This window comes from Oncorhynchus masou, chromosome 21, assembly GCF_036934945.1.
Source record: "Oncorhynchus masou masou isolate Uvic2021 chromosome 21, UVic_Omas_1.1, whole genome shotgun sequence".
Taxonomy (NCBI): domain Eukaryota; kingdom Metazoa; phylum Chordata; class Actinopteri; order Salmoniformes; family Salmonidae; genus Oncorhynchus; species Oncorhynchus masou.
In genome coordinates, this window is record NC_088232.1 from 32,384,406 (window position 1) to 32,411,249 (window position 26,844).

General features: G+C 43.0%; 1 protein-coding gene and 1 pseudogene across 1 annotated transcript in view; one reads left to right on the forward strand and one right to left on the reverse strand.

The window, feature by feature from the left end:
• LOC135508165 (BTB/POZ domain-containing protein 7-like) overlaps positions 1-18,354 on the reverse strand; it is a 32,833-nt pseudogene extending 14,479 nt beyond the window's left edge.
• Positions 18,355-25,115: 6,761 nt separating this feature from the next.
• The window catches only part of LOC135508167 (protein unc-79 homolog), a 52,097-nt gene continuing 50,368 nt past the window's right edge, over positions 25,116-26,844 (forward strand). Inside the window, exons 1-2 of the mRNA XM_064928182.1 lie at positions 25,116-25,254; positions 26,696-26,816. Of these exons, the coding sequence (XP_064784254.1) occupies positions 25,233-25,254; positions 26,696-26,816 (143 nt within the window). The 5' untranslated portion in view covers positions 25,116-25,232. The remainder of the gene's footprint in view (positions 25,255-26,695; positions 26,817-26,844) is intronic.

Consider the following 26,844-nt stretch of genomic DNA (forward strand, 5'->3'; position numbering starts at 1 on the left):
TTAGCTAGCTAATGCCGCTAATTTAGCCTACTCAACAACCTGACTCAAACAGAGAGGAATGCTATGTATGTTAGCTAGCTGGCTAAGGCTTTCCAACACTCCAACTCTTCCAAGTTAGGGTAAGCTTTCGGTTTTATTAAATGTATTGCCACCATGGCCCACTGATGGAACTACTAAACTGCTTGCTGTACTCTGTACTGCATGATGGTACACATGGATTTAATTGTGGGTTTACTAATGCGTTAGTTTTAGTAGCTATGTTGACTATGACGTTAGCTAATATTGTGACAACGTAGACTGTGTGTGAAGCGGTTAGCATTTATGTTATGAAGGTTTGGCTTGAAGAGGTTTGTTCACCTGGTCACAGACAGCCGTTTGTGGTGCACTGAAGTTCACAAGCTAAAGGAAATGTGAGAGGAGAGCACGTAAATGTGAGAAGGAGAGCACGTAAATGTGAGAAGGAGAGCACGTAAATGTGAGAAGGAGAGCACGTAAATGTGAGAAGGAGAGCACGTAAATGTGAGAAGGAGAGCACGTAAATGTGAGAAGGAGAGCACGTAAATGTGAGAAGGAGAGCACGTAAATGTGAGAAGGAGAGCACGTAAATGTGAGAAGGAGAGCACGTAAATGTGAGAAGGAGAGCACGTAAATGTGAGAGGAGAGCACGTAGATGTGAGAGGAGAGCACGTAGATGTGAGAGGAGAGCACGTAAATGTGAGAGGAGAGCACGTAAATGTGAGAGGAGAGCACGTACATGTGAGAGGAGAGCACGTACATGTGAGAAGGAGAGCACGTACATGTGAGAAGGAGAGCACGTACATGTGAGAGGAGAGCACGTACATGTGAGAGGAGAGCACGTAAATGTGAGAGGAGAGCACGTAAATGTGAGAGGAGAGCACGTACATGTGAGAGGAGAGCACGTACATGTGAGAGGAGAGCACGTACATGTGAGAGGAGAGCACGTACATGTGAGAAGGAACTATGCAACAAGGAAAGTGATGCTGTTTTTATGTGGCTGCTGAAATGTATCGGTGATCATCCGATTGTGTTGCAAAATGTTTCTTAAAAACGGAACAAAAAACGGGAATGGACCTACCTGAATTTGTCCAATAGGAACTCTCATTTAGTTTGTAACTGTTTGGAATAATGGTTACACTGTCTGTCACCTTGTTCACTCCAATTTGTCTCTCGACCTGTGCACCTACATTATAAACTTTACATTTGTAGGCTAGGTTGGAGCAACCTCACGATGGGTATAGGGAAAATGTGAGTATCATGTAGTTGCCCAAACCTATCAGTGTTACATTGGTGAATGGAATATGAGTGACAGCCATCCAATATGCTGTAATGGCCACGATCTTAAAAATAAATCATTGTCCTCCCTAATCTTAAACGGCACTGACCACCAGGTGCGTGCTTGTGTGTGTGTGTGTGTGTGTGTGTGTGTGTGTGACTGAGCGTGCAGGCATGTTAACAAGGTTAGGGGTGTCTTTGAGAGGAGGATAACGAACAGAGGAAAGAGAAGAAAAAACACTGGAGAGATGGAAATGTAATGAACTAAATAAGATGGCTATCGTACAGACGAAATGAGAGGTCCTTGATACACACCACAACATGGGGTTTCATGGGAACTGATGAGATTGACCACAGAGAAACAACAAGAGAGGGGATATATAGTAAAGGCTTGGAGGAGGGGAGGGGGGGGGGATTTGAGGGGATGACAGTTTGCCTGGTGCAAAGCTGCCTTGGCAACCCTGAGGGACATGATGGTGTAGGGAGTAGTTTGGAAATCGATCATGTGAACGGGACAATATTGCAATATTATTTTTGCGCTAGTCAGCTCTACCTGCACCAAAACTTCAGTATTTTTCCTTCATAGCTTGTAAATAGTATTTCTCCTTCATCTTCTTTGAAAAGAGAGCCAATTTGTTTAGCACTTAATTTCCATGACTGATCAAAACTTTTTTTCTCATGTCTCTCTGCAGCAATATGTTTGGAACATTGAATCGCAAAATAAAAATTGCAATGCATATAAATCGAGTGTACAAAGCATTTGGAAAACCTTCCTAATGTTGAGTTGCAGCGCCTTTAACCCCCAGAAATGCTTCAATTTGTCAGGAAATGGACTCTACAAGGTGTCGAAAGCGTTCCACAGGGATGCTGGCCCATGCTGACGCCAATGCTTCCCACAGTTGTGTCAGGTTGGCCGGAAGTCCTTTGGGTGGCGGGTCCATCCTTGATACACATTGGAAACTGTTGAGCATGAAAAACACAGCAGCATTGCAGTTCTTGACACACTCAAACCGGTGCGTCTGCCATCTATTACCATAATCCGTTCAAAGGCAGTTAAATCCATGTCTCAATTGTCTCAAGGCCTAAAAATCCTTCTTTAACCTGTCTCCTACCCTTCATCTACACTGATTGAAGTGAATTTAACAGGTAAAGGATCATAGCGTTCAGCTGGATTCACCTGTCTAGTCAGTCATGGAAAGAGCAGGTGTTCCTAATGTTTTGTACACCCAGTGTAGCATCGTGAGACTTGAAATACATATTGTATCAGCACCTAAGTACAGTGACATCGTATCTTGAGGTCCCTGGCAATTCCCAGCCCTCGTACAGGTGTGAGGAAGATCTAGCCAGCTGTGTGTCTGTGTGTGGTGTGAGAGCCATCTTTTCTACTGTGCCTTTATAACATGCAAACATGGAGTTGTGCTCCCCATGCTCTTTTAACTGCAACAGCACTTTGAGATTTACAAAAAAAAGCTTTTAAAAATGTTTTCTTGTTAATAACATTGGGTTTTTGTTGTAGGACAGACAACGGCTATAATCTTCCCACTGTCCCAACAGCCCAGTAGTACATTGTTTCCTCTCTGTGATGCAGCTAGTGACAAGAGGCACTAATCCCTGTGTCTGTATGTAGTTGATGGAGTGGGTGGGCAACAGCTATGATCGGTATCTTCTTTACTACCGAATATGTAATACTGTCAAAACCCCACTGATCTCCAGCAGAGATGTAATGTAGCTGCTAAAGACAGATGGGCAAATGGACGCTATTCTTTGACACATCAACCACAGTATGTATGGTTGAGATATATATATATATATATATAAAAATTCAAGTATTTTTTTTAATGGAGATCCTCAAATATCTGAACCCACCAATCAGCTGTCAGAAAATGGTGTGAGTGGTTTCTGTTAGTAGCACACCTCACATCCTGATTCCTGCCTAGCGGATGTGAGAAACACCTTCATATTAAAATTAACCTTGCAGGCATGAAGAGAGCAACCCCCCCCCACACACACAGGTTTAAAATCTCATCACTCATTGGAATGGGAGGTGACGGTAATAAACTGACAATATCTACGCTCTTGGCTCCATCTGACCTTCTTGGGGGGGGCTTCTGGGTGAACTCCAGTACTCCGAGTGACAGCAGCCAGAGAGAGGGAGAGCAATGGAGAGAGGGCTGCGGTCTTGTGATAAATAAAAGGAGTGATGGGGCCCTGACAGGAGCTCTCGCTGGCTCTGCAGAGATGTGTGTATCAATAAAACTGTCTGTCACTGGAGACCTTCGTGGAACAGGGAGGGAGGACAGAGGAACAGTCCTGAACCGGACATGTTTTTCCATTTACATTGGCCTAACGTCTGCAGCTGAGAAAAACACAATTTGCACTAAAACAAGCTATCAATATAGGGATTCTGTTCAGAGAGATGTCACCCCCTGGTTACCTTTTGCTCGTTCTTGCATGGACTAATTTAGTTACATTGTTGCATGGGGGACATATTTTGGAGCTGGACCTATTGCTAGGCAACAGTCTGAGGCGTGAGAAGGTTAACCCCCTGAACTCTGTGACCTGTCAAGACGGCTAGTTACAGTGCCTTCAGAAAGTATTCACACCCTTCGACATTTTCTGCATTTTGTTGTGTTAACAGGGTGGGATTAAAATGGAATGAATTGCCATTTTTTTGGTCAACAATCTACACTGAACAAAAATATAAAATGCAACAATTTCAAAGATTTTACTGAGTTACAGTTTATAAGGAAATCAGTCAGTCAATTTAAATAAATTCATTCGGCCATAATCTATGGATTTCACACGACTGGGAACACAGATATGCATCTGTTGGTCAGATACATTACATGACTAAAAGTATGTGGACACCTGCTCATCGAACATCTCATTTCAAAATCATGGGCAGTAATATGGAGTTGGTCCCTCCTTTGCTGCTATAACAGCCTCCACTCTTCAGGGAAGGCTTTCCACTAGATGTTGGAATATTACTGCAGGGACTTGCTTCCATTCATCCACAATAGCATTAGTGAGGTCAGGCACTGATGTTGGGCATTTGGCCTGGCCCACAGTCGCTGTTCCAATTCATCCCAAAGATGTTCGATGGGGTTGAGGTCAGGGCACTGTGCAGGCCAGTCAAGTTCTTCCACACAATCTTGAAAAAACATTCCTGTATGGACCTCGCTTTGTGCTCGGGGGCATTGTCATGCTGAAACAGTAAAGGGCCTTCCCCAAACTGTTGCCACAAAGTTAAAAGCACATAATTGTCTAGAATGTCATTGTATGCTGTAGCGTTAAGATTTCCCTTTAATAGAACTATGGGGCCCACCCCGAACCATGAAAAACAGCCCTAGATTATTATTCCTCCAGCAAACTTTACAGTTGGCACTATGCATTTGGACAGGTTGCATTCTCCTGGCATCCGCCAAACCCAGATTTGTCCGTCGGACAGCAAGATTGTGAAGCGTGACTCATCACTCCAGAGATCGCGTTTCCACTGCTCTAGAGTCCAATGCCGGCGTGCTTTACAACACTCCAGACGACGCTTGGAATTTTACATGGTGACATTAGGCTTATGGAAACCCATTTCATGAAGCTCCCGATGAACAGTTCTTGTGCTGACGTTGATTCCAGAGGCAGTTTGGAACTCGGTAATGAGTGTTGCAACCGAGGAAAGACGATTGTTTACGCTCTACGCACTTCAGCACTCACCGGTCCCATTCTGTGAGTTTGTGTGGCCTACCACTTTGCAGCGGAGCCCTTGTTCCTAGACGTTTCCACTTCACAATAACAACACTTACAGTTGACCGGGGCAGCTCGAGCAGGGTAGAAATTAGTCTAACGGACTTTTTTGAAAGGTGGCTTCCTATGACAGTGCCACGTTGAAAGTCAGAGCTCTTCAGTGCGGGCAATTCTACTGCCAATGTTTGTCTATGGAGATTGCATGGCTGTATGCTCGATTTTATACACCCGTCAGTAACTGGTGTGTCTGAAATAGCCGAATCCACTAATTTGAAGGGGTGTCCACATACTAGTGTATCTTGATTACATAAGCATTCAACATTTTAGAATCCCTTTTAGCAGCGATTGCAGCTGTGAGTCTTTCTGGGTAAGTCTCTAATAGCTTTGCACAGCTTGATTGTACAATATTTGCACATCATTATCAAGTTGGTTGTTGATCACTGGTAGATAGCCATTTTCAAGTTGCGCCATAGATTTTCAAGACAATTTTAGTCAAACCAGTAACTAGGCAACTCAGGAACATTCCATGTCGTCCTGGTAAGCAACTCCAGTGTATATTTGGCCTTGTGTTTTAGGTTATTGTCCTGCGGAAAGGGGAAAGCAGGCAATCAGGTTTTCCTCTAGGAATTCTCCTGTGCTTAGCAATTCCATTTCTTTCTACCCCCCCCCCCCAAAAAAACTAGTCCTCCTTAGTTAATTTCTTTGACACAATTTTTTAAGTTATACTTTAGTGTGTTGTTGCAAACAGGATGTATGTTTTGGAATATTTTTATTCTGTACAGGCTTCCTTCTTTTTACTCTGTCATTTAGGTTGGTATTGTCGCATAACTACAATGTTGTTGATCCATCCTCAGTTGTTTTCCCTCCCATCACAGCATTAAACTAACTGTTTTAAAGTCACCATTGGCCTCATGGTGAAATCCCTAACCAGTTTCCTTCCTCTCTGGCAACTGAGTTAAGAAGGACGCCTGTATCTTCGTAGTGACTGAGTGTATTGATACACCATACAAAGTGTAATTAATAACTTCACCATGCTCAAAGGGATATTCAATGTCTGCTTTTTTCCGTTTTACCCATCAATAGGCACCCTTCTTTGCGAGGCATTGAACCCCCCCCCCCCTGGTCTTTCTGTATTTAAAATATATCTGTATTTTAAAATTCCCTGCTCGACTGAGGGACTTTACAGATAATTGTATGTGTGAGGTACAGAGATGAGGTAGACATTAAAAAAATCATGTTAAAACACTATTATTGCACACAGAGTGAGTTCATGCAAATGATTGACCTGTGAAGTACATTTTTACTCCTGAACTTATTTAGGCTTGCCATAACAAAGGGGTTGAATACGTATTGACTCAAGACATTCCAACTTTTCATATTCTATTAATTTGTAAAAATTTATAAAAATACAATTTCACTTTGACATTATGGGGTATTGTTTGTAGGCCAGTGACACTAAATATCAATTTAATTCATTTTAAATTCAGCCTGTAACACAACAACATGTGGAAAAAGTCAAAGGGTGTGAATACTTTCTGAAGGCACTGTAATGGTTTTATTTAGTTGGACTCGGTCTGAGTAACCCCAGTAACGAACTGTTAGCCCCGCATCCCTGACCAAGTGAGGACGGCGTAAGATGATTTTTTTTTTTGAGGGTTCTACTGGCGCCGGAAGACCTCTGCTTTTGCTCTCCTCCCACCCGGAGGCTCGACCGTTGGAGATGTTGTGAGAGACTGAGCTCTGAGTGACAGGCCCAATGGACTGTTTGCACTCTTGCGCTTCTCAGTCACGCACAGGTGACCTGGATTCCGGACCCGTGAGTGTCATTGGATTGGGGACTAATTACTTTGCTATTTCTTTTATTGGTTTGAAAGGGATCCCCTCTGTATAAAATGAACACTTTTAGGTATTAAACCCTGGTGTTAAAGAATAACTGTTGGGTTACACATGATTCCAGTTTGAGCTTTCTATTGAGACTCATTTTATTGCGATTACACCGACATGTCTTCATAATTCTGTATTACTCTTATTCTTTGATTTAGTTAAGGTTAGTCACTACTTTATGGTTAGGCCTCCACATACATCTTCACATGCCGCCTACTTATCATTGCCACACACCTAGATACTAGGTCCAAACTGATAGGAACACAGGTTCCTCAGAAGAGGGGGCTACAGAGATTATAGGGATGGAAAGAGACATGGAGATAGCTTTTAGCAGTTGTGCCAATACTCAGTCTACATTAAAGTCTTGATGTTGGCTCACACTCCTGCCCTGTCCAACCTTTGATAGATTTCAGTATGCAGAGATGCAGTTATATGACGATATCTATCCTCAGTCAGACCCATACCGTCACAGAGCTAAGGGCAATATCACATTAAAATAGCACTCTTTGCATGAAAGATTGACTTTCAAATTCATGATGCGGCCCATTTATCTACCTTGGCTGACCTGATTTAAAGGATTTAAACCATTGAAGCATATTCTCACGAGCTGATACAGGCAGCCTCCCAGATTACCATTCATCCACACACCCTGAACAGATTATAAAGGGATCTGGGAAGAACTGGACATGCAGCCCCAGGTTGAGTGTGAACACCAGCTCTCTGTGAACCATTCATTCATATCCGCTCTGAGCTGGAGTGTGACTGGACAGGACAGACAGACAGGACAGGGATGGTGGTACTGTAACTTACCTTGTGCCAGCATGCTGAACTCAAGGAAGAGCGCGATGTGGTAGAGCTCCATGGCCTCCTCAGTGCGGGTGCTAGCTCCTCCCCTGCCCCCGGCCACCAGGACCTGCACCTCCCCCAGGCTCCCGGCCGAGGGGCTCCCCCTCAGCACCAGCCCCAGCTCCACCGCATCCGTGTACATGCAGTGAAGGATGACTCGCACGTACTTCCGCGGGATGATGGACTCGTCCAGCACGATGCGTGTGGGTGTCTGCAGCGTGCGCTCCGTCATCTCCTCCCCTGTGCGGATGCGCCGCTGCAGAAGGTTCCGGAAAAAGGGTGAGCGGGCAGAGAGCACGGCCTTGTGGGCCCTCAGGTCCTTGTCTGGGGAACCCAGCCCCCGGCAGCCTCCTGTGGCCACGCCCCCTCCAGCCCCCCCACTGCTGTAGGCCTCCACCAGCTCCGCGTCAGAGGAGAAGCTGAGCAGGGCGTCGTAGTAACACATGTAGTCAAACAGCCCTCTCATGTCTGCCTCCAGGGAGTTGGGGGTGCCGAACTCCTCGCTCAGCTGCACCAGCACGTCCACGTTCTGCAGCCTGGAGTCCTCCACCCCACCCACCCCAAACTCCCCCGTGTACAGGTAGTGCAGTAGTGCAGAGAACATGGGCACATCGATACCCGCCGTCTCAATGTCCATAAGGACCTCAGCTCCGTACCCCGGAGAGGAGGACAGTAGGGTCTTGAAGAAGGGGCAGCGGGAAGCCAGCACGGCGCGGTGGGCGGGGAAACAGGTGTCCTGGAAGATGAGGTCCACGTCGGTGCAGTACTTGTGCTGGTAAAGGGCAGCCAGGTCACGCTGCAGGCTGGGTGCCTTGGCCCGCGCTAAGCTGGCATGGAAGCTCAGCTCCTTGAGGGAGGCAGTGCCCTCATACTCCTCCACCAGGGCGTTGGCATCACGCACATCCCACCCCGACAGGAGCTCCTTCATCTGGCGGGCATGGTCCGCTGAACGGCTGGACTTACGGCGCTTGATGAACCTCCTCTTGAGGGTGGCCAGGCCCAGGCTCTTCTTCTTCCTGTCATGGGGCTTGTCGTGACCCTGCTCCAGGCTGTACAGCTTGGACTCCCAGCCATAGCCCTGCTGGGAGTATGACGATGTCCCTGCAACACACACATAACATAACACAGAGGTCAGCTGGTTCAAATGTCCTGGTTATTTTTGAACAGGGAAATAGGTTATGAATAAAATCCTAGCATATGATACATGTATCTTGTTTTCCACAGCTGTTTTTTAAATGCGGTCAATTCCTCTGGCTTGGTAGCATTTAGAGTTTGCCATTTCTAGTCTGAAAGCATGACCCTAGGAAACACAATCTGTCTTTTCTCCTAGCCCTGTCATGTGACCTGTTCAGGCTGTCCAGACACACCACTCTTCTCTAGCTCCCTCACAGCGTGCTTGGCACTCCCTTGATCTAGGGCCTCAGGTCTCTCATTTCATAGATAATTCAACGTTCTGTGTTAAGAAAGGGACAGGCCATCATTATCAAAATGAATCACAAGCATCAATGGGTCTATCTGCTAATAAAGCTGACTTTGATTAAGGCATGGTTGGAATTAGATGGCAACAGGAAGTAAAACATGGACTAAAACGTTGTGTGCAAGTTTGCGGGGGGGGGGTAGGAAAGTCCCCCCTTCCTCTGTAGTCTTTTGCAATGCACTTGTCCACCTATACTTGCGTCACCACTGCCCACTGCCAAATAGAAAAGTCTCTCTGCCCTTCCTTCCCTGAGCATCCATCACTGTGACCCACATAGTAGTCATTCTAACACTGTGAATCATCCTCTGTCTACGCCGGCACAGCTAAGCTCACAACCAACAAACATTAGAACCGCAAAGAACATCCAGTTATTTTTTTGCAATCTACAGGGCTTTCAACCCAATCAAATTTCCCTGAGCATGGACCTGTCTCTAGAACTACAGAAAAGAAACATGTAACAGGAAAATTACTATAAAAGCCTGGGTTTTTCCCCGTTAAGCAGACAAAAAAAATGCACACAAAAAATGAATAAGCAGCCACTCCTAAAAGGCCATCAGTAAGGCCCTGCAGTGATATATAATGAATGAGGAATTGATGCTTGGAGTCTGGAATGGGAATTAACAGAGGCAGCGGTGGATGACTGAACAGTTCTCTGCAAGAGCAGTCAGATCAAATAAAAGTTGAATAGAATGCAGCTTGAACACTTCCAGCCCAGCAACGCAGACAGATGACATTCATTTCATAAGTCAAGAAAAAATAAATACTTCTGACTGACAGAACTCGTAAGGCTCTCCAGAGGGAAGTGAGGTCCGCACAACGCATCACCGGGGGCAAACTACCTGCCCTCCAGGACACCTACACCACCCGATGTCACAGGAAGGCCATAAAGATCATCAAGGACAACAACCACCCGAGCCACTGCATGTTCACCCCGCTATCGTCCAGAAGGCGAGGTCAGTACAGGTGCATCAAAGCAGGGACCGAGAGACTGAAAAACAGCTTCTATCTCAAGGCCATCAGACTGTTAAACAGCAACCACTAACATTGAGTGGCTGCTGCCAACACACTGACTCAACTCCAGCCACTTTAATAATGGACAAATTGAGGGGAAAAAAATGTATCACTAGCCACTTTAAACAATGCCACTTAATATAATGTTTACATACCCTACATTACTCATCTCATACTGTATTCTATACCATCTACTGCATCTTGCCAATGCCGTTCGGTCATCGCTCATCCATATATTTATATGTACATATTCTTATTCATTCCTTTACACTTGTGTGTGTATAAGGTAGTTGTTGGGAAATTGTTAGATTACTTGTTAGATATTAGTGCACTGTCGGAAGTAGAAGCACAAGCATTTCGCTACACTCACATTAACATCTGCTAAGCATGTGACCAATACAATTTGATTTGAAATCTGAGCCTAAAATCAGTTGCTGATTGAAATGTTACACTGGAAGTGAAAAGATCAACTCCAACCTCCCTCCCTCCACAATGACCTGTACATTCCTGTATCATGCATCACATTTAAGTATATCATTTTTCTATGTTCATATCCTTGCCGCGAAGGTCTGTTGAGGTCACTGATAATCAACACTTTGAAGATACTTTACTATAATACCCGTAGTGTAAGAACATTGAGAACCTACCTATGAAGGTCTGCTGTATCTGTGTGTTTCCTCCTATACGAGGGGAGCATGAGTGCGAGTAGCTGGATGCATTGGCACCCATTGTGACTCTTCTTCACTTGTTGTTCTGGGATCTCCCCTCCTGCATCTTCATTCTGCCCGGGCGAAGCACTTCATTCCTCAGCCATCGGCTCCCTCTCTCAAGGCCGGGTCCTCTGGAGCCTCCTCTGACACCCAAGCCCAACCTGCCATGCCTGAGAAGGGGAGATCGAAGGGGGGGGGGGGGGTATTGTTTTTGAGTAACTTTGTTACTGAGTAAAGTGCCATGTGGATTAAGCCCTAATGAGACTGTTAATACAACTCAAACAGACCAGTCTTCATGCATAACCATACATCCTGTCCAGGGGTGAAGGAATGTTACTCCAACTGATCTCAATCCTCACATTACTAAAAAATAATACTTCTTCAGACAGAGGATGGATACAGTTTTTTGCCCCTGAAATTCCTTTTGAAAATCTAAATCATGAATTTCCTCTTGTATAACACTGCATATATTTACTATATGTGCAGAGGCTATATGAGGAATAAAAACATCAAAATGTTGATATCATTTAATATCTAGATTCTAAACTATCCAAAGCTGCTCAACAGTGGCTTAAGGTTAGCACCACTTGAGACTGTTGCACTCTCTCGGCCTGTTGATTGGCAGGCAATCATAAATGCAATACAGATGTATGGCGATCTTTGTAGGAAACCAGACCCCAGCCCTGTCCAGTCTACCTCTTTTAGACAAAAAGCCCCATACAAACTCCAGCTCAACCACTCTCTCTCTGCAGGCCCAGCCCTAGCCCCAGTTCGCTCCTGCACCCAACCTCCCTCTCTCGGTTAGCTCCTCCATTGACCCAACCTGGACGTAACCCTACTCTGAACTGCGTTGTTCGGCAGTTTCTTTGGTTTGAGCTCTGAAATAGTAAGTTAACTGTCTGCAAGTCTTTATGCATGTGAGCAAATACAAGTGACAGCTGTTAGTCATGGTGGTCTGCTTCGGTCTACTGTCAAAAGATAACACATACATTTATATTTTAGCAGACACTCTTATCCAGATCATAGCTTGAAGCAAAACAATGTTTGATACAAATCTAAAGATTATATGACCATCAACAAACCCATCCCCCTAACCCCAACAAAGACACGTCCTGACCCTCTGGGAGGCTGGAGGGGAGCTCCAATGCGATGAGAGATCTGCTTTATCTCAGATGGATGTGCCCCCCCCCCGGCATGCTAATAAATCACTGTGTTTCCCCCATAGAGCAGCACTACAACCATCCTCCCAGAGGCCCACTGTAAAACCACAAGCTCTTACTCAACACTCACACAATGGGAAACCAAACATTCACACGAATACACTCAAAACTACTAAAACTGTTTCACATATACTAAGTTATGGTTGACCTTTGTTTCATCCGAAGGATTTTTTTAGTTAACCTTTATTTAACTAGGCAAGTCAGTAAAGAACAAATTCTTATTTACAATGATGGCCTATCCTGGACGATGCTGGGTCAATTGTGCGCCACCCTATGGGACTCCCAATCACGGCCGGTTGTGATACAGCCTGGAATCAAACCAGGGTCTGTAGTGACGCCTCAAGCACTGAGCTGCAGTGCCTTAGACCGCTGCGCCACTCGAGAGCCCAAATGGTGACGTAACTAAAAATAAGCCAGACTTCAGGGAGAATATGGATTGGATTTGTGTAGAGAATTTTTATATCTAGGATAGAGGAAAAAACCCAGATGGGCTGTCTTGTTTACAAAAGGTCCTCTGAGGTGCAGTAGAAAGCAGAGCAGCAATGCATCCATCACATCAGCCAAACAACACACTCCCAACTTTACAGCCAGAGTCCAAAACAATCATCTTCAAGAACCACATTTTCCACTAGGATCCTGGAAGCATATCTTAATGTTTGTAAAACAACAATTTCCTTGAGACCTGGACACTCGATGTCTCCTCAGCATCCCAAGTCTAACTCCACTCTCTCACTCTGATGTTGAATAGGCAGAGGAATGATGTCTGGGGTGTGGGGGAGGGACACAGATGGGCTGGAGCAGGGTGCTGAGACGGGCCGGAGTTGGGTTTAGGGAGGGGAGTGGCAAGATGAAAGGCAAGGTGAGCTGGGCTATGTGTCACTAATGAGAGGTGACAGGGGAAAGGCCTCATGCCATGGCCCTCCCCATGCCCTCTCTTCCACTCTGTAGCTTGCAAACACTCACCACAGTGGACTGGGTCGCTGTATTTAATCTGCCACTTACAATCTAAGAATAAAAGGTTCTGCATAGAACCAAAAAGGGTTATTTTGTTTGCTTCATAAATGACACCCCTTTGTAGGATTCTTTAATCGGGAACCCATGAGTTCTTCTTCACTGAACCAGAATTAGTTCCATATAGAACCTTGGATTCCATATAGGATTCTAAATAGAACCTTAAGGGGTGCCATATGTAAAGCAAGCATAGAACCCTTTTTTGATCTATCCAGAGCCTTTTTTTCTAAGAGTGTACAGAGCATCTCAGCCTCCCACAGCACATTACCATACAAAACACCAGGCGGGAATAGGACCAATCTATTATTCAAATGACAGTCAAGTCATTTTATCAATAATTTATATGGATTTCCTTATCAGAGCGCGTAGGAATAGAAAAAAGGAGACAGGCATATCTCTGGGTTCTACTCATATCTTCCTAAAATTCCAGCTCTCCCAAACCCCTCCTGTTCAGCCTTTATCAGATCTCTAACAGTGGCTGTCATCCCACAGAGTCCAGCTCACACGTGCACACAGCCATTAATTTGTGTAAGGGAGACAGTAACAATTGGGATGATTTGACCTACTAAGTACTCTATAGTCAAAGCAGATGCAAAATGCCCATTTGACTTCTGTTTATACAATCCCCCTACATTTACATTACATTTAAGTCATTTAGTCCAGAGTTGCAGATTGGTCTAATTTTTCAAATGGTTACTGCGCAAATTCGTTCTATGATCCAAAAGGCACTGCACATTGACCAATCACAATGCAATTGACACCAAAGATAGACAGTGGATGACTGAAACACCAGCAGCAGAAAAGAGACACATTCACTTCATGGTAGCATATTTTATCCTCTTTGAAAAGCGTCAACATCTTAGCAAAATTGATGCTATGTTATATGCATTTCCCTGGCATCAATAAAGCACCAAGGCCATGAACTAATAGTAAACTATATCAGTTCAATCATTCACAAGGCAATATATTAGCCTTTAGTGCTCCATGCCCCACAGGGAGTTTCTCTTCATTTACTTACAATGAAGATGTAGAAGGCTATTGATTTCTAAAGCATTCTCTATTCATTTGGGTTGCACTACCAGTTTATAGCTCAAACATCCATCCAATCACCATTACCATAAAACAAAGCAGTCCCAAGATCCCATCAAAAAGGTCCGGATGTGTGACTCCCTGACCTGGAAATTGAGGTTTGGGACATCACAATGCTATTCTAATAATAATAATGGTATTTTACCAAGACACGTCAGCCAATTGTTGAACAGGAGAGTGAAGGGGGAATAACAAGTAGACTCTCTCTGCATCATTTTCATTGTGTGCTTTACTACTGTGCTAACTAATGAGCCGGACTCACACTGTCTGAGACAGCATGTCCCCTCCCCTGCATGTCCCTATATCTGGGGCCTTTGCTACTGTATCAAGCCTTCTAATGAAGGGCTGGGATAGCTTGGGGGGGTGGGGGTTACTATAGAGCGGGACACAGAGCTTGTTAGTATGATGACCACAGGGTCGGCCGTGAAATTGATGTGTCTCGGCATCTTCTGCTGAGCTTACACCTGACCAAGACATCTTTACCCGAACTGACATAATGGATCAATCACCATTCGGTCAGTGACAGGATACACTCTTTCACTCATTTTGCGACCATTTCCAGTACATCTTGACATGTGGCTAGTTTCCTCGTCGTTCTGAAACATTGCCATAAAATGTCTGTTTCACTATGTTGGACAGATTTGGGCCAGAGCTCAGCACAGTCTATTCTAAAGAAAGATGTGAGAGCTGACCTGGATTTTATTCTTTTCCCTACTTCTTCCTCAGGTTTATGGTCTTTCGTTAGACGTTCTGCTGAGTCGACAGGCCTAAATGTTTTTGCAGCATAAACTCACTAATCAGGAACAGAACTCTATACATTTCACTCTAAAAAGGGCAGAAAGAAACATCCAGCGATGTGTATTTATGGAGTCTGTGAGTCACTGGGACAGACTTACAGGGCCATGTCACAAACTGCTTAGCTCTGCAGTGCTCTGGTCCATCAGGCCAATCAGGTGAGCAGCGCAGCCGTTCATTCTACTGATTACAGCCTCTGTTAGGACAGCTACCATAAACGCCCAGAACAGACCAGAAAACAGAAGCACACTGGAGTGGTGTGCAGGGTCAGCTGTTTGTTCACCCGCACGCAATTGCTAATAACGCATCCGCACCCACCAACTATATGCGATAAAGTGAAAATCTGAGGCCCACACCCAACCCACTAATATAGGAATTGTGCTATAGGCTAAAGTCAAAGACTGCATAATGATTTGACAGGGGGTGCAGGATTTTGTTTTGCCTGATTTAGATATGTTTCTACATTTTGATAGGCTATTTGTTAGTCAACTTGTCTATAATTAGATACATGTAGCTTCCCTTTTGTCATTATATGTTTCCCTAGAAGACTAAATAAAACCTTTCTCAACAGAATAATGTAATAGATCGATAGAATGAACGCTACAATCTGGTTGACGTCGGTAAAGTTCTCTTGTCATCTTTCGAGGAAGCAAGGATGTTTAGGTACTGGGAAGGAAATACAATTAAGCCAAAACAACAGGAAAGATTTTCTGTACAACATGTCCAAATGACATCAGCTTGACCGGTAGTCAGGAAAAAGAAAGCTGTGAAAACGACCCAATGTGTTTCTGATAAAATGTCAGTTCGGCTTCAATAAATATTTTACGTGGTCGAAATACTATCAGCATTTATGGTGATGACAGCACCTCTACAGACCGTATCTAACTGAGCATTGCATTCCCTTAAGATGCAGGAAGAAAGAAATCATATTTCTCCACTGTTCCCACTTCCAAATTATGCCTATATTTGGTGTATAACTGTTATTATTAAGACTAGAGCACTATTTGCCAAGAAGTAGTATTACTAGAAAACGTGATGTATTTATTACCCCAAAATGTCCGTTATTCCAGAGGACGATTCGGAAGGGATAAGTCCAGGCGGTAACAGGCTACACTGATAACTGAGGTTGGTTCCCAAGTTTCTAAACCATACCAAACCATCTTTGGTATAGTGTCACCTTAATATTTAAATTGAGGATGTGTGGTCATTAACTAGCACCCTGACAAAACAAATAAACTAAAGACACAAAAGGTGGTCTTCATGTCAAAGCAACTCGTGGAAGCTAGTGACCCTCTGTTATGCTGTGTGTGCAAATTAATGACCTCATCATTCAACAGTCTACCTTGGCATTACAAACAATGAAGGAACTGGATATCTATGGTAAACAGGCCTGAGCCTGAGTCTTCAGCCAGACTCTCAGGGTGACATTCAACATCTTGGAAAACAAAGCACTGACCTGCTTTTCCCAAATTTGGGTCAGCGTTCAACAGGAACTTTATTTGAGAATAAATCCACCGTTAATAACTTACCACCTTCAGCTCAATCTCTCCAATTCAGATGACTAACTTTGGCTAATTTCCTTGTGACAGAAGATATGTAGACCATGCACTTCAATATTGTGGGATATTTCTCAGGTTATGCAATAGTTGTCATTTCTGAGTAACTGTCTACTTTTACTCTGTTGCCCAGATAAAATAATACATGACTTTATCTCGAAGGGAGGAAAGCAGGCACCTCAAGGACACAAATCTATGGAAGCAGATAACTAATGGCCTTTGTCATGTTATAATTTATATTGGCTTTAGGCCACAGAGTAAGCATAGTTTTCATTGATATCTAGGCTCTACACATTCATCCTCACATTGCAAGAAGGATGCATGTGCCTTACTCAAAAAAAATGTTTTACATGTCCCAGCTTTCTTAGGACAATATAGGGCAAACCAGTCATGGCATCATTCTAATCAGATGCCTGTGTGAGCCATTCTGATTCATCTCTATTACATAGTGGTGGATTTCACACTCCATAGGCTCCTTTAACCTAAACATCCTATAGTTATAGGATACAGACAACTAAACATTCTGCTGCCTGAGGTATGCCCTAACAGACTAAATTCGAGTTGCCATAGTATAGGTTCTTAAAATGTTGTTACTGTTGCAGTCAAATTCAAGTTTAATATATTGATCTGCCAACGATGGCAAAAAAAAAAAAAAAAAAAAAAAAAAAAAAAAAAATCGAATTTTTGACATTGCCAGAAATGGGGAAACCTCTCATTTCAACGCCGCATCAGTCACTTCAACAGTAGGCTAAAGAGGAAATGGAGCTAGGCTACATTATTACTATAGCGCGATCCGCCAACAACTAATTGGATAGGCCTACAGTGTCGATACTGTAGCAATAAATAGCAACAAATGTATAACTATTTGTTAAATTAGTTAGGTTTTTTATTTTTTATTTTTTACAATTTAACAAATGTTCTTGTTAGAGGAATAGCATATGGATCGGACCTTTCAGGGTAGCTGCATCGTAGCCTACAAATAAGATACCGAACTTAAGCCATAACATGAATGTCGTGGAAAGGCTTTGTTAGTATTGTAAGCCATACCACGGAGCCATTGTTGCCTTGCTGACAGCATTTCGATTATTCCTGCTAAACCCGTCGCATGCCAACGTCGTATCATGGAATTGCCTACGCTCGACTGAATCGGAAACAATGACTCACAGTAAAAATGGACATTATCGCAAACAAGTTGAGTGATAAAAATACACATTTCGGTAGCATGTTAGCCATGTTCATAACCCTTTAATTACCCTACATGTCGGTTTCTACGTCCGCTTTGAGTTGCTCTTTGGAGACTTGACAAGTTCTGTAAAAATAAATATCTGGTCAAAAAGGCATATGGACCTGCGATTGATCGTTGATTGTATAGTTTAAGGTGTCACTGTACCTTGAGCAGACTTAGCTTCTTTCAGAAATTATTCTCCCTTTTAAGTGGATTCCCGAATGAAGTTGTGATGATTTCCTTGTAGAAAAAAAATGTCTTAACCTACGGCACAACTCCTCTTTGTAACACCGATCATTAAGCATACATCGACGCCAAATACACAGAGAGAATCCTACATGTGCCTTTAGATCCACTTTGCCTCGACTTTTCAGCAAATTGCAAGTCCTTTTTCCGAGAATAGAAACTCAAGACGTGTTCCTTAGCTTGGATTGATTTTCCTTAAAAACACTCATCCTTGCTCGGCGCCTGGTTGGGTGGGTGGTGGTGTGGCCTATCCAGACGCTGTTTGCTGACTGGTTCGAATCTGGAATTGTCAGCTTGCGAGCGCCGTCTAGCTGTATGTGCAAGCAATACAGGCCAATTTGATGATAGGCCTCCGCTCCAGTTTTCATGATATACATTTTTTTTAAAGTTAATTCCCATACAGAATTTATCCCATTGTTTTGCCCAGAAGGCTCAGACTTTTCTGTTTCCAAACTCTGGCCGGCACCCTAGTCTCACTGGGCCATGGCTCCGGCAGACTTGCACTTGGGGCCAAAGCCAGGACACCAGAGTGGCGCAGCAGTCTAGGCACTGCTTCAAAAGCCAAGTTAACAAATAGATCACTGACCATTTCAAATCCCACCTTACCTTCCCCGCTGTGCAATCTGGTTTCCGAGCTGGTCACTGGTGCACCTCAGCCAAGCTCAAGGTACTAAACGATATCATAACCGCCATCGATAAAAGACAGTACTGTGCAGCCGTCTTCATCGACCTGGCTAAAGCTTTCCACTCTGTCAATCACTGTATTCTTATCGGCAGACTCGACAGCCTTGGTTTCTCAAATGACTGCCTCGCCTGGTTCACCAAATACTTCTCAGATAGAGTTCAGCGTGTCAAATCGGAGGACCTGTTGTCCCGACCTCCAGCAGTCTCTATGGGGGTGCCACAGGGTTCAATTCTCGGGCCGACTCTTTTCTCTGTATATATCAACGATGTCGCTCTTGCTACGGGTGATTCCCTGATCCACCTCGACGCAGACGACACCATTCTGTATACATCTGGCCCTTCTTTGGACACTGTGTTAACAAACCTCCAAACGAGCTTCAATGCCATACAACTCTCCTTCTGTGGCCTCCAACTGCTCTTAAACGCTAGTAAAACTAAATGCTTGCTTTTCAACCGATCGCTGCCCACACCCGCCCGCCCGACTAGCATCACTACTCTGGACGGTTCTGACTTAGAATATGTGGACAACTACAAATACCTCGGTGTCTGGCTAGACTGTAAACTCTCCTTCCAGACTCATATTAAACATCTCCAATCCAAAATTAAATCTAGAATCGGCTTCCTATTTCGCAAAACAAAGCCTCCTTCACTCACGCTGCCAAACATACCCTCGTAAAACTGACTATCCTACCGATCCTCGACTTTGGCGATGTCATTTACAAAATAGCCTCCAACACTACTCAGCAGCAAACTGGATGCAGCCTATCACAGTGCCATCCATTTTGTCACCAAAGCCCCATATACCACCCACCACTGCGACCTGTATGCTCTCGTCGGCTGGCCCTCGCTTCATATTCGTCGCCACACCCACTGGCTCCAGATCATCTATAAGTCTTTCTAAGCTCCGCCTTATCTCAGCTCACTGGTCACCATAACAACACCCACCTGTAGCACACGCTCCACCAGGTATATCTCACTGGTCATCCCCAAAGCCAACACCTACTTTTGCCGCCTTTCCTTCCAGTTCTCTGCTGCCAATGACTGGAACGAATTGCAAAAATCGCTGAAGTTGGAGACTTATATCTCCATCATTAACTTTAAGCATCAGCTATCTGAACAGCTTACAGATCACTGCAGCTGTACACAGCCCATCTGTAAATAGCCCATCCAACTACCTACCTCATCCCCATATTGTTTTTATTTACCTTTTTGCTCTTTTGCACACCAGTATTTCTACTTGCACATCATCATCTGCACTTCTATCACTCCAGTGTTAATTTGCTAAATTGTAATTACTTCGCTACTATGGGCTATTTATTGCCTTACCTCCTCACACCATTTGCACACACTGTATATAGACTTTTTCTATTGTGTTATTGACTGTTGTTAATTCCATGTGTAACTCTTTGTTGTTATTTGTGCTGCACTGCTTTGTTTTATCTTGACCAGGTCGCAGTTGTAAATGAGAACTTGTCCTCAACTGGCCTACGTGGTTAAATAAAGGTTAAAAAAACTTTTGTTTTCGAACTTCATTTGCATAACACTTACTAACTGTGAACTTTAACACCTTCTCAAAAAAGCATAGGTTGTTGATTCTGCTCTTCACAAGTCCTCACTGTCAGCCCTAGCTATGGAAACACATTTTCCCTAACATAAGGGTGTGTATACACTACTGTTACACTGGTGTTACAGTAAAAAAGCAGCAAAAGTGCAGTTTATTCATATTTTAAAGTCTGTAAGATGTGCAAAGGCTACCATCAAAGAGTGCATCACAAAAATGTAAACAATGGAGCAAATGCATCTTGTGATGACATCTATACATGCACATTTTTATTTGATTTCTAAGCCAACCCAATCTGTTTTGCTCCATAGATCGTCAGTTTTGTTGCTAAACAACCAACCCACCTAGATGATTTACCGACATGCAGCTGTGGAATGAAGATTGTTTAAAAAGTGATCTATACTCAATCAAGTCTATAATCAATAAAAAAAATAGGCTATATACCTAATCAATTAGGCTATTTTCTGATGTGTTTGATCTTATGTGTATTATTAGGCTACAAAAGAAGTAGGCTAGATTGATAGTTGATTGCACTGTTGGTTAGGCCAGAGTTTCCCAAAGTCAATCCTGGGGCCACTCTGGGTGCATGTTTCGGTTATTGCCCTTGCACTATACACCTGATTCAAATAACCAAAGCTGGTTGATGAGTTGGTTATTTGAATCAGTAGTGTAGTGCTAGGGTAAAAACCAAACTGTGCATCCAGGGGGCCCCCAGGCTTGACTTTGGGAAACCCTGGGCTAGGCTGTGGTCTTTGGTGTGGCGTTCAGTCATCATTGAAGTACCAATGTCCTCCAACGGAGGGCGATATGTTATATAAAATGCATTCAAACCATTGGCATAGATTGTGGTGGAATTTCTTTTGTAAATATGATTTTTTCCCCCTGATTACTTTAATTCACTTGTTTTCATAGTAGCCTATGTGATTATTCAAATATTACATATTTACAATGATTCTCATGTGGTTGGTATAGGCCATAAGTTACTAAATCTTGTAGGCCTATTTCTCTTTTGCACTTTTCTATTAACACTAGCATCCTGTAAACATTTCCTGAATGACAATATTAATGTGCATTGAGAGTAATCCACTCTGGTCAAATCTGTTGTCATGGATGCCACGTCTTTCAGTTGGACCTCACAAACTGTAGCATAACGCCCTGAGAATAGAGCTCTCTAACTGGAGTGCATCACACTAGACCTTTAGATAAGTATGTTCACAGTAACCAGACAGTAACCATATTTACTCTTTCTGAGTCTTAGATAAGGAATATCTGTTTCAGCAATACCCATAACCCCCTGCTTCCTAGTGACTTATGACACGACATCACTTGCTGTTACTTTTGTTGTGTGGTTGGTTATTTTAATGTTTGGTGCTGACCTTATGTCACGCCCTGACCATAGAAAGCTTTTCATTCTCTATGTTGGTTAGGTCGGGGTGTGACTAGGGTGGGTCATCTAGGTGATTTATATTTCTATGTTGGCCTGGTATGGTTCCCAATCAGAGGCAGCTGTTTATCGTTGTCTCTGATTGGGGATCATATTAGACAGCCATTTCTCCTTTGTGTTTTGTGGGATCTTGTTTTTGTGTAGCTGCCTGTGAGCAGCCCAGAATGTCACGTTCTGTTTTTCTTCTGTTTTGTTTGGTGAGTTTATTAATTATTAAACGTGGAATTCTACGCACGCTGCGCCTTGGTCCAATCATTATAACGATCGTGACACCTTATTGCCTCCCATGTAATCTGATTATACATTACAAATGTGATATGGCTGATTCTACACCAGATAAATATTAACGTAGAATTCATCATCTGTGAATAAACCTTTGTCATAGTGGGCTACAGTCAGTGTCACTGGTTTTATTTTCTCAAGGTGTCACGCAAGTAGGATTCATTTTGTGTTGAAACATTTCCATATAAATTTTCTATATAATTTGATTGCAATTAAACCCAATCATATAAAGCCCAATCATACCAGTCATCAATACATTTGGCCAGCCTCTATGATTGCATGTATACTAAGTTTTTTGACAATGGTGTGTTTTGGCGTCTGGACCCTGTTGTAGTGACTCCTCCCTTTGGATGATAATGATGGGAAGGCTTGATGAAAGCCCAGTGTCTCTATCTCAGAGGATGTGCTGCTGGGAAGTTTTCCAGTGTTACTGAGATAGGGCCTGCTGTCCAGAAGCTGTGAACGTGACGTTAGCCACACAGGATTAAGTAGAGTGATGTTTGCTCTTTTTAGGGGACCCACAGGGTTCCTTGTACGGACAAAGGCGGTTCTGCAGGACCACATATCAAATATCTACAGCAAGCCACCCAAGGACAAGATTGGGCCTGGGGTAGGAACCAACACTCCTCATCTCTCTGTCCTTTTTAACTTATTTCTTGCAACCAGAAAAATATTGTTTTGGAAGTGTCCCATTTGGTAATTGTTTTGTTTTGTCCATATTAGCAATTTCATTATCATTTTTCCATTCTTTATTTTGTTGCCAGCAAATGTTTGAAAGTCTATGTTATCTTATATTACCATTTAATGTCAGAATTGAATGGTCAAGCTGGTCCATGCAAAGCTCATAGGAATTGAACTAAAACAAAGCTATTTCTGACGAATTGCGGCCCACTGAACTCCTAAAATTACACAAGCATCAGACAAGAAACTACAACACTACAACAAAGTCTGAGGCAGCCATATCTTTAACACACTACTTTACATTCTCTAATGTGGTGAATTCAAGCAAATGGGGGTTTTCCAGCTAAACGAGAAAGATGTTTTATTAATTGATTTGTATTGATTTAAGTTAGTAGTGCCAAGCTTTCCCCTCGGAAAATAAATCTGATGACAGAGTTGTGAGACAGAACCTGGTGTTGGTGCAGCCGTCCGATCAACATTCCTCCGGGTTTTTAACTGATCATTTATGGGTGTAGCTATGAAGCCCAACAGTGACAGGGGAGGATGTTGTGGAGGCAGGGGGATGGAGACTGTGCGAGGGAGACCACAATGTAATATAATCACAGCAAAGGATCATGACCCTCTGGGGGGGGGGGCAGGTCAATTGGTCAGCCCAGCTGTAAGCCTACAGTACGAATGAGAGAGAGCGCTTGATAAACAGGGAGAGACAGTTAGTTGGTGTTTATGAGAGAGAGAGTGGGAGGGGAGGGGGGGATAAAAACCTGACCCAGGTAATTACAGTGTTATTACATGACCAAGGAGTTACATTCAGTTGTTGCCTGTTGGCCTTTTGATTGTTTTATATTCTAAATGTGTATCTGGTCTCTTTGTTTCCCTCACAGCAATCTCTCTTCACAATGTCAGTGTTTGCATTTGCTCTCCTGGCTCCAGCTGGATGGATCATGCACCGTATACCAGTTTACCGCCAAAGACCCCCTCCAGAACCCTGACTGGGCTACACCACCATGCATAGTATGACATCAGTGAATCAGCGAAAGATAAAAACATTGCCTAAATGTATCTTGTCTTAATAATGTATAAGATTAATAAATATATACACAGATGAATGAAACCACAATAATTTACCAGGTGAATGATATAATGTTTCATATTTTCAAATGTTTTTTTTTTCTAAAGAGGTGGGATCATGACATGTAGTATTTCAGTTGATGGCACTGTAAATGCATTATGGATTCGTCCCTTAAATTTGCACTGATTCTATCTGTAAACATACATCTGCAGTAAGTGCCATCCTATCTGACTCAGATCAATAAAGACAAAGTTGGCACACTGTTGCATTGTTGTTTGTCTTTATTGCAGACATTAAATATTGTTTCAGCAGGCTGGCCCACGGCCAACTGTGTTTTCTGCTTCAGAATTCCAATCTATATGTGACTTCCGTTGAATGCGTGATTGTCTTCTAGTGGACAAGAAGTACCAGGAACCAGTGCGTCAGCCCAGGCTCCAGAGACAGGATGTTGTTACTTTATCAGCTGGAGATGGGAATACTTTAGTCTGGGTTCTTGGCATACACCGAGATCCGTTGAGAAGGCTAGTTAAGCTCATAGTGTCCATTCTCTTAGGCTCAGAACTGAAAATCTTGTTTATCTTTGGAAAATCTTGTTTATCTTATTTCAACTGGGGTGAACTTGGAAGAATTACAATTACTTTCTGTAAAGAAAAGAAAACCATTCATGATGTAAATAGTCAGTTGCAATAACCCCCCAGTGATGAAAGCAATAAACTATAGGAGCAATTCTCTCTCACCCCTAACTAATGTGGATCAAATGGCCTATGTATACCACAAAGAAGTACAGTAGTTTGATAGTATATTTTCAAAACATTGTTTTTGTGCATACAGTCACAATACATTGTTTAAAAATGCGACCCCTGATGCTTTATAAGTTACAGTTACAAAATCTCTGATAACCATCTGTTGCTTGATTATAAATCAGTCTATATAAAATAGTGCTATATAGCCTAAGAGGAGTAAGTATGCCACCACGTTCGAACTTCTCACTTTGATTCTCAGTTGATGCATAATTGCGAAATGAGCATTAACAGTCATGTTGAGGCGGGTGTTAAAAATCACTTTCTTGAATGACACTTTTTAATAGTCGGAGCAGTCCATTTGGAAAAGTATGTTCTGATTTGGGTCCGGCTTTTTCTATCAGCACATTGACATATACATATAAAATGAAATATATATAACAAATAGACAAAACACACCACATGCATTTAAATTACTTACATGTCCAATGCAATAGATTTCAATTGCTGTTAACCTGCTTTCATGGCAGCAGTGGTACAACCAAAGCGAGCCTGTGCGCGAGGGTGTTTATTCACTTTTCTTAAGACTAAGGGGGAACAACACCGTAGGGGAGAAAAAACATTTGACATTTGACAGTGTTTGTTTTATGATTCGTTAATTATTTCCACAATGTCTACGAAAGCAGAGCAATGTAAGTACTATTATTTAAAATATTCCTATTATATCCTCCCATTTTTTCGTGTAATTTTCTAGTAAGAAAGCGAATGAGAGGAGCTGTCCTTGGTGATGAAACCGCGGTTGCTAAGGCAGGTTGCAACACGTTCTCGCGCCGCAGAGGATGGCTCGAGGGGCTGGTGTCTAGGGGATGCTCTATGTTCTGACGGTTGTCACCAAAAATATATGAACATAACATTCTAACCGATATTAAGCATTCATTTTTGATTGACACGCTGTATTGGTATCACGGTCGATTTGATACGTTTTCCACTGAACAATATGGTGGCATTGTTGATCAATAATGTGGTTGATTTGCTTGTTCATATCATATATTTTACGTTCATAACATAAATACGCGTTGTTTTCTTCATCATTTACCTCTGAACAGGTGGATAAACAGACTGCGGTTATTGGATAAACTATCAGATTATTTACTCTAGAAAAGGAGAGTGAATAAATGCATAGTGTAATAAACAATTGGTGGTTTGTTGTTGTTGTCAATCAACACACCTTGAAAGAACTCAACATTTCTCAAATAGGCATATAATGCATGGAATAAACAAAGTTCCTATATATACATTTATCTGTAATAAACCCTGCTTAAACGATTTTACATCTATTTGGCCATGTTTGGGGCATCTTAGAAGGTACTATATGCTATTCTATGGTACCATGTATAAACACCCACTAGGTAGCTTATAGAGATGTGTGTTGTTTCTCCTGCATTCTGTAGGCTACATTGACATTGCTGAATTGGTCAGACATTAGCTTGCACAAGTATCACACGTTTTAGCCCTTAATAACAAGAGTTGATATTTGGTTTTGTCAGGCAAAAAATGAGAGTTTTTAGCCCTTGCTAAATTTTTCCACCCTGTTGGCTCTAGCAATTGAGCCTGTGGACGAGGTGCATTTCTGGTTTTACAAAGTGTGTCTGAAGGGCGCCCTGCTGATTCTATTTACAGAACCACTGTGTTGTAGCCAACCATGTTTTCCTTGGTATGAAATTTTCAGAAAATGAACACACTCCTACACCCATGTATATAGCCTATACACAGTCATTTAATTACACATACACCCACACCCTGCCCCACACAAACACAAAGCCTGTGGGTGTTATTGTTATTTTTGGGACTTGTCATTTGCAGGTCAGCGAGCACTAAACACTACCAGCGTGAGTCACAAAATGGCATCAAAACAACCCACTCCAGGGCTGGTTGTGACCTAGCTGGACAAACACAAAGGTCACTTAACGAGAGACCGACAGGATGCCACAAGGACAATGACCCGTTGCCATGCTTGGGGCAGACTATCAATAGCCAGGCTTATACTGTACCAACCATAACCTATTGCCCCCACCTCCCTTGAGGCTTCATCAGACTTATTTTGTTTGTTACTCTGCTCTTTATCTTGTTTAGTTGCCTCTAAGATACGATACTTGCAAGAGTATCACAACCGTGTGCAACACAATATTTACCCCGTGCCCTCCGGAACAGACATTGCCAACACACTGAAATACTTTTCCCAAACCCTGCTCAGGTAAGTACCCTGCGCTGGAACCACAGGT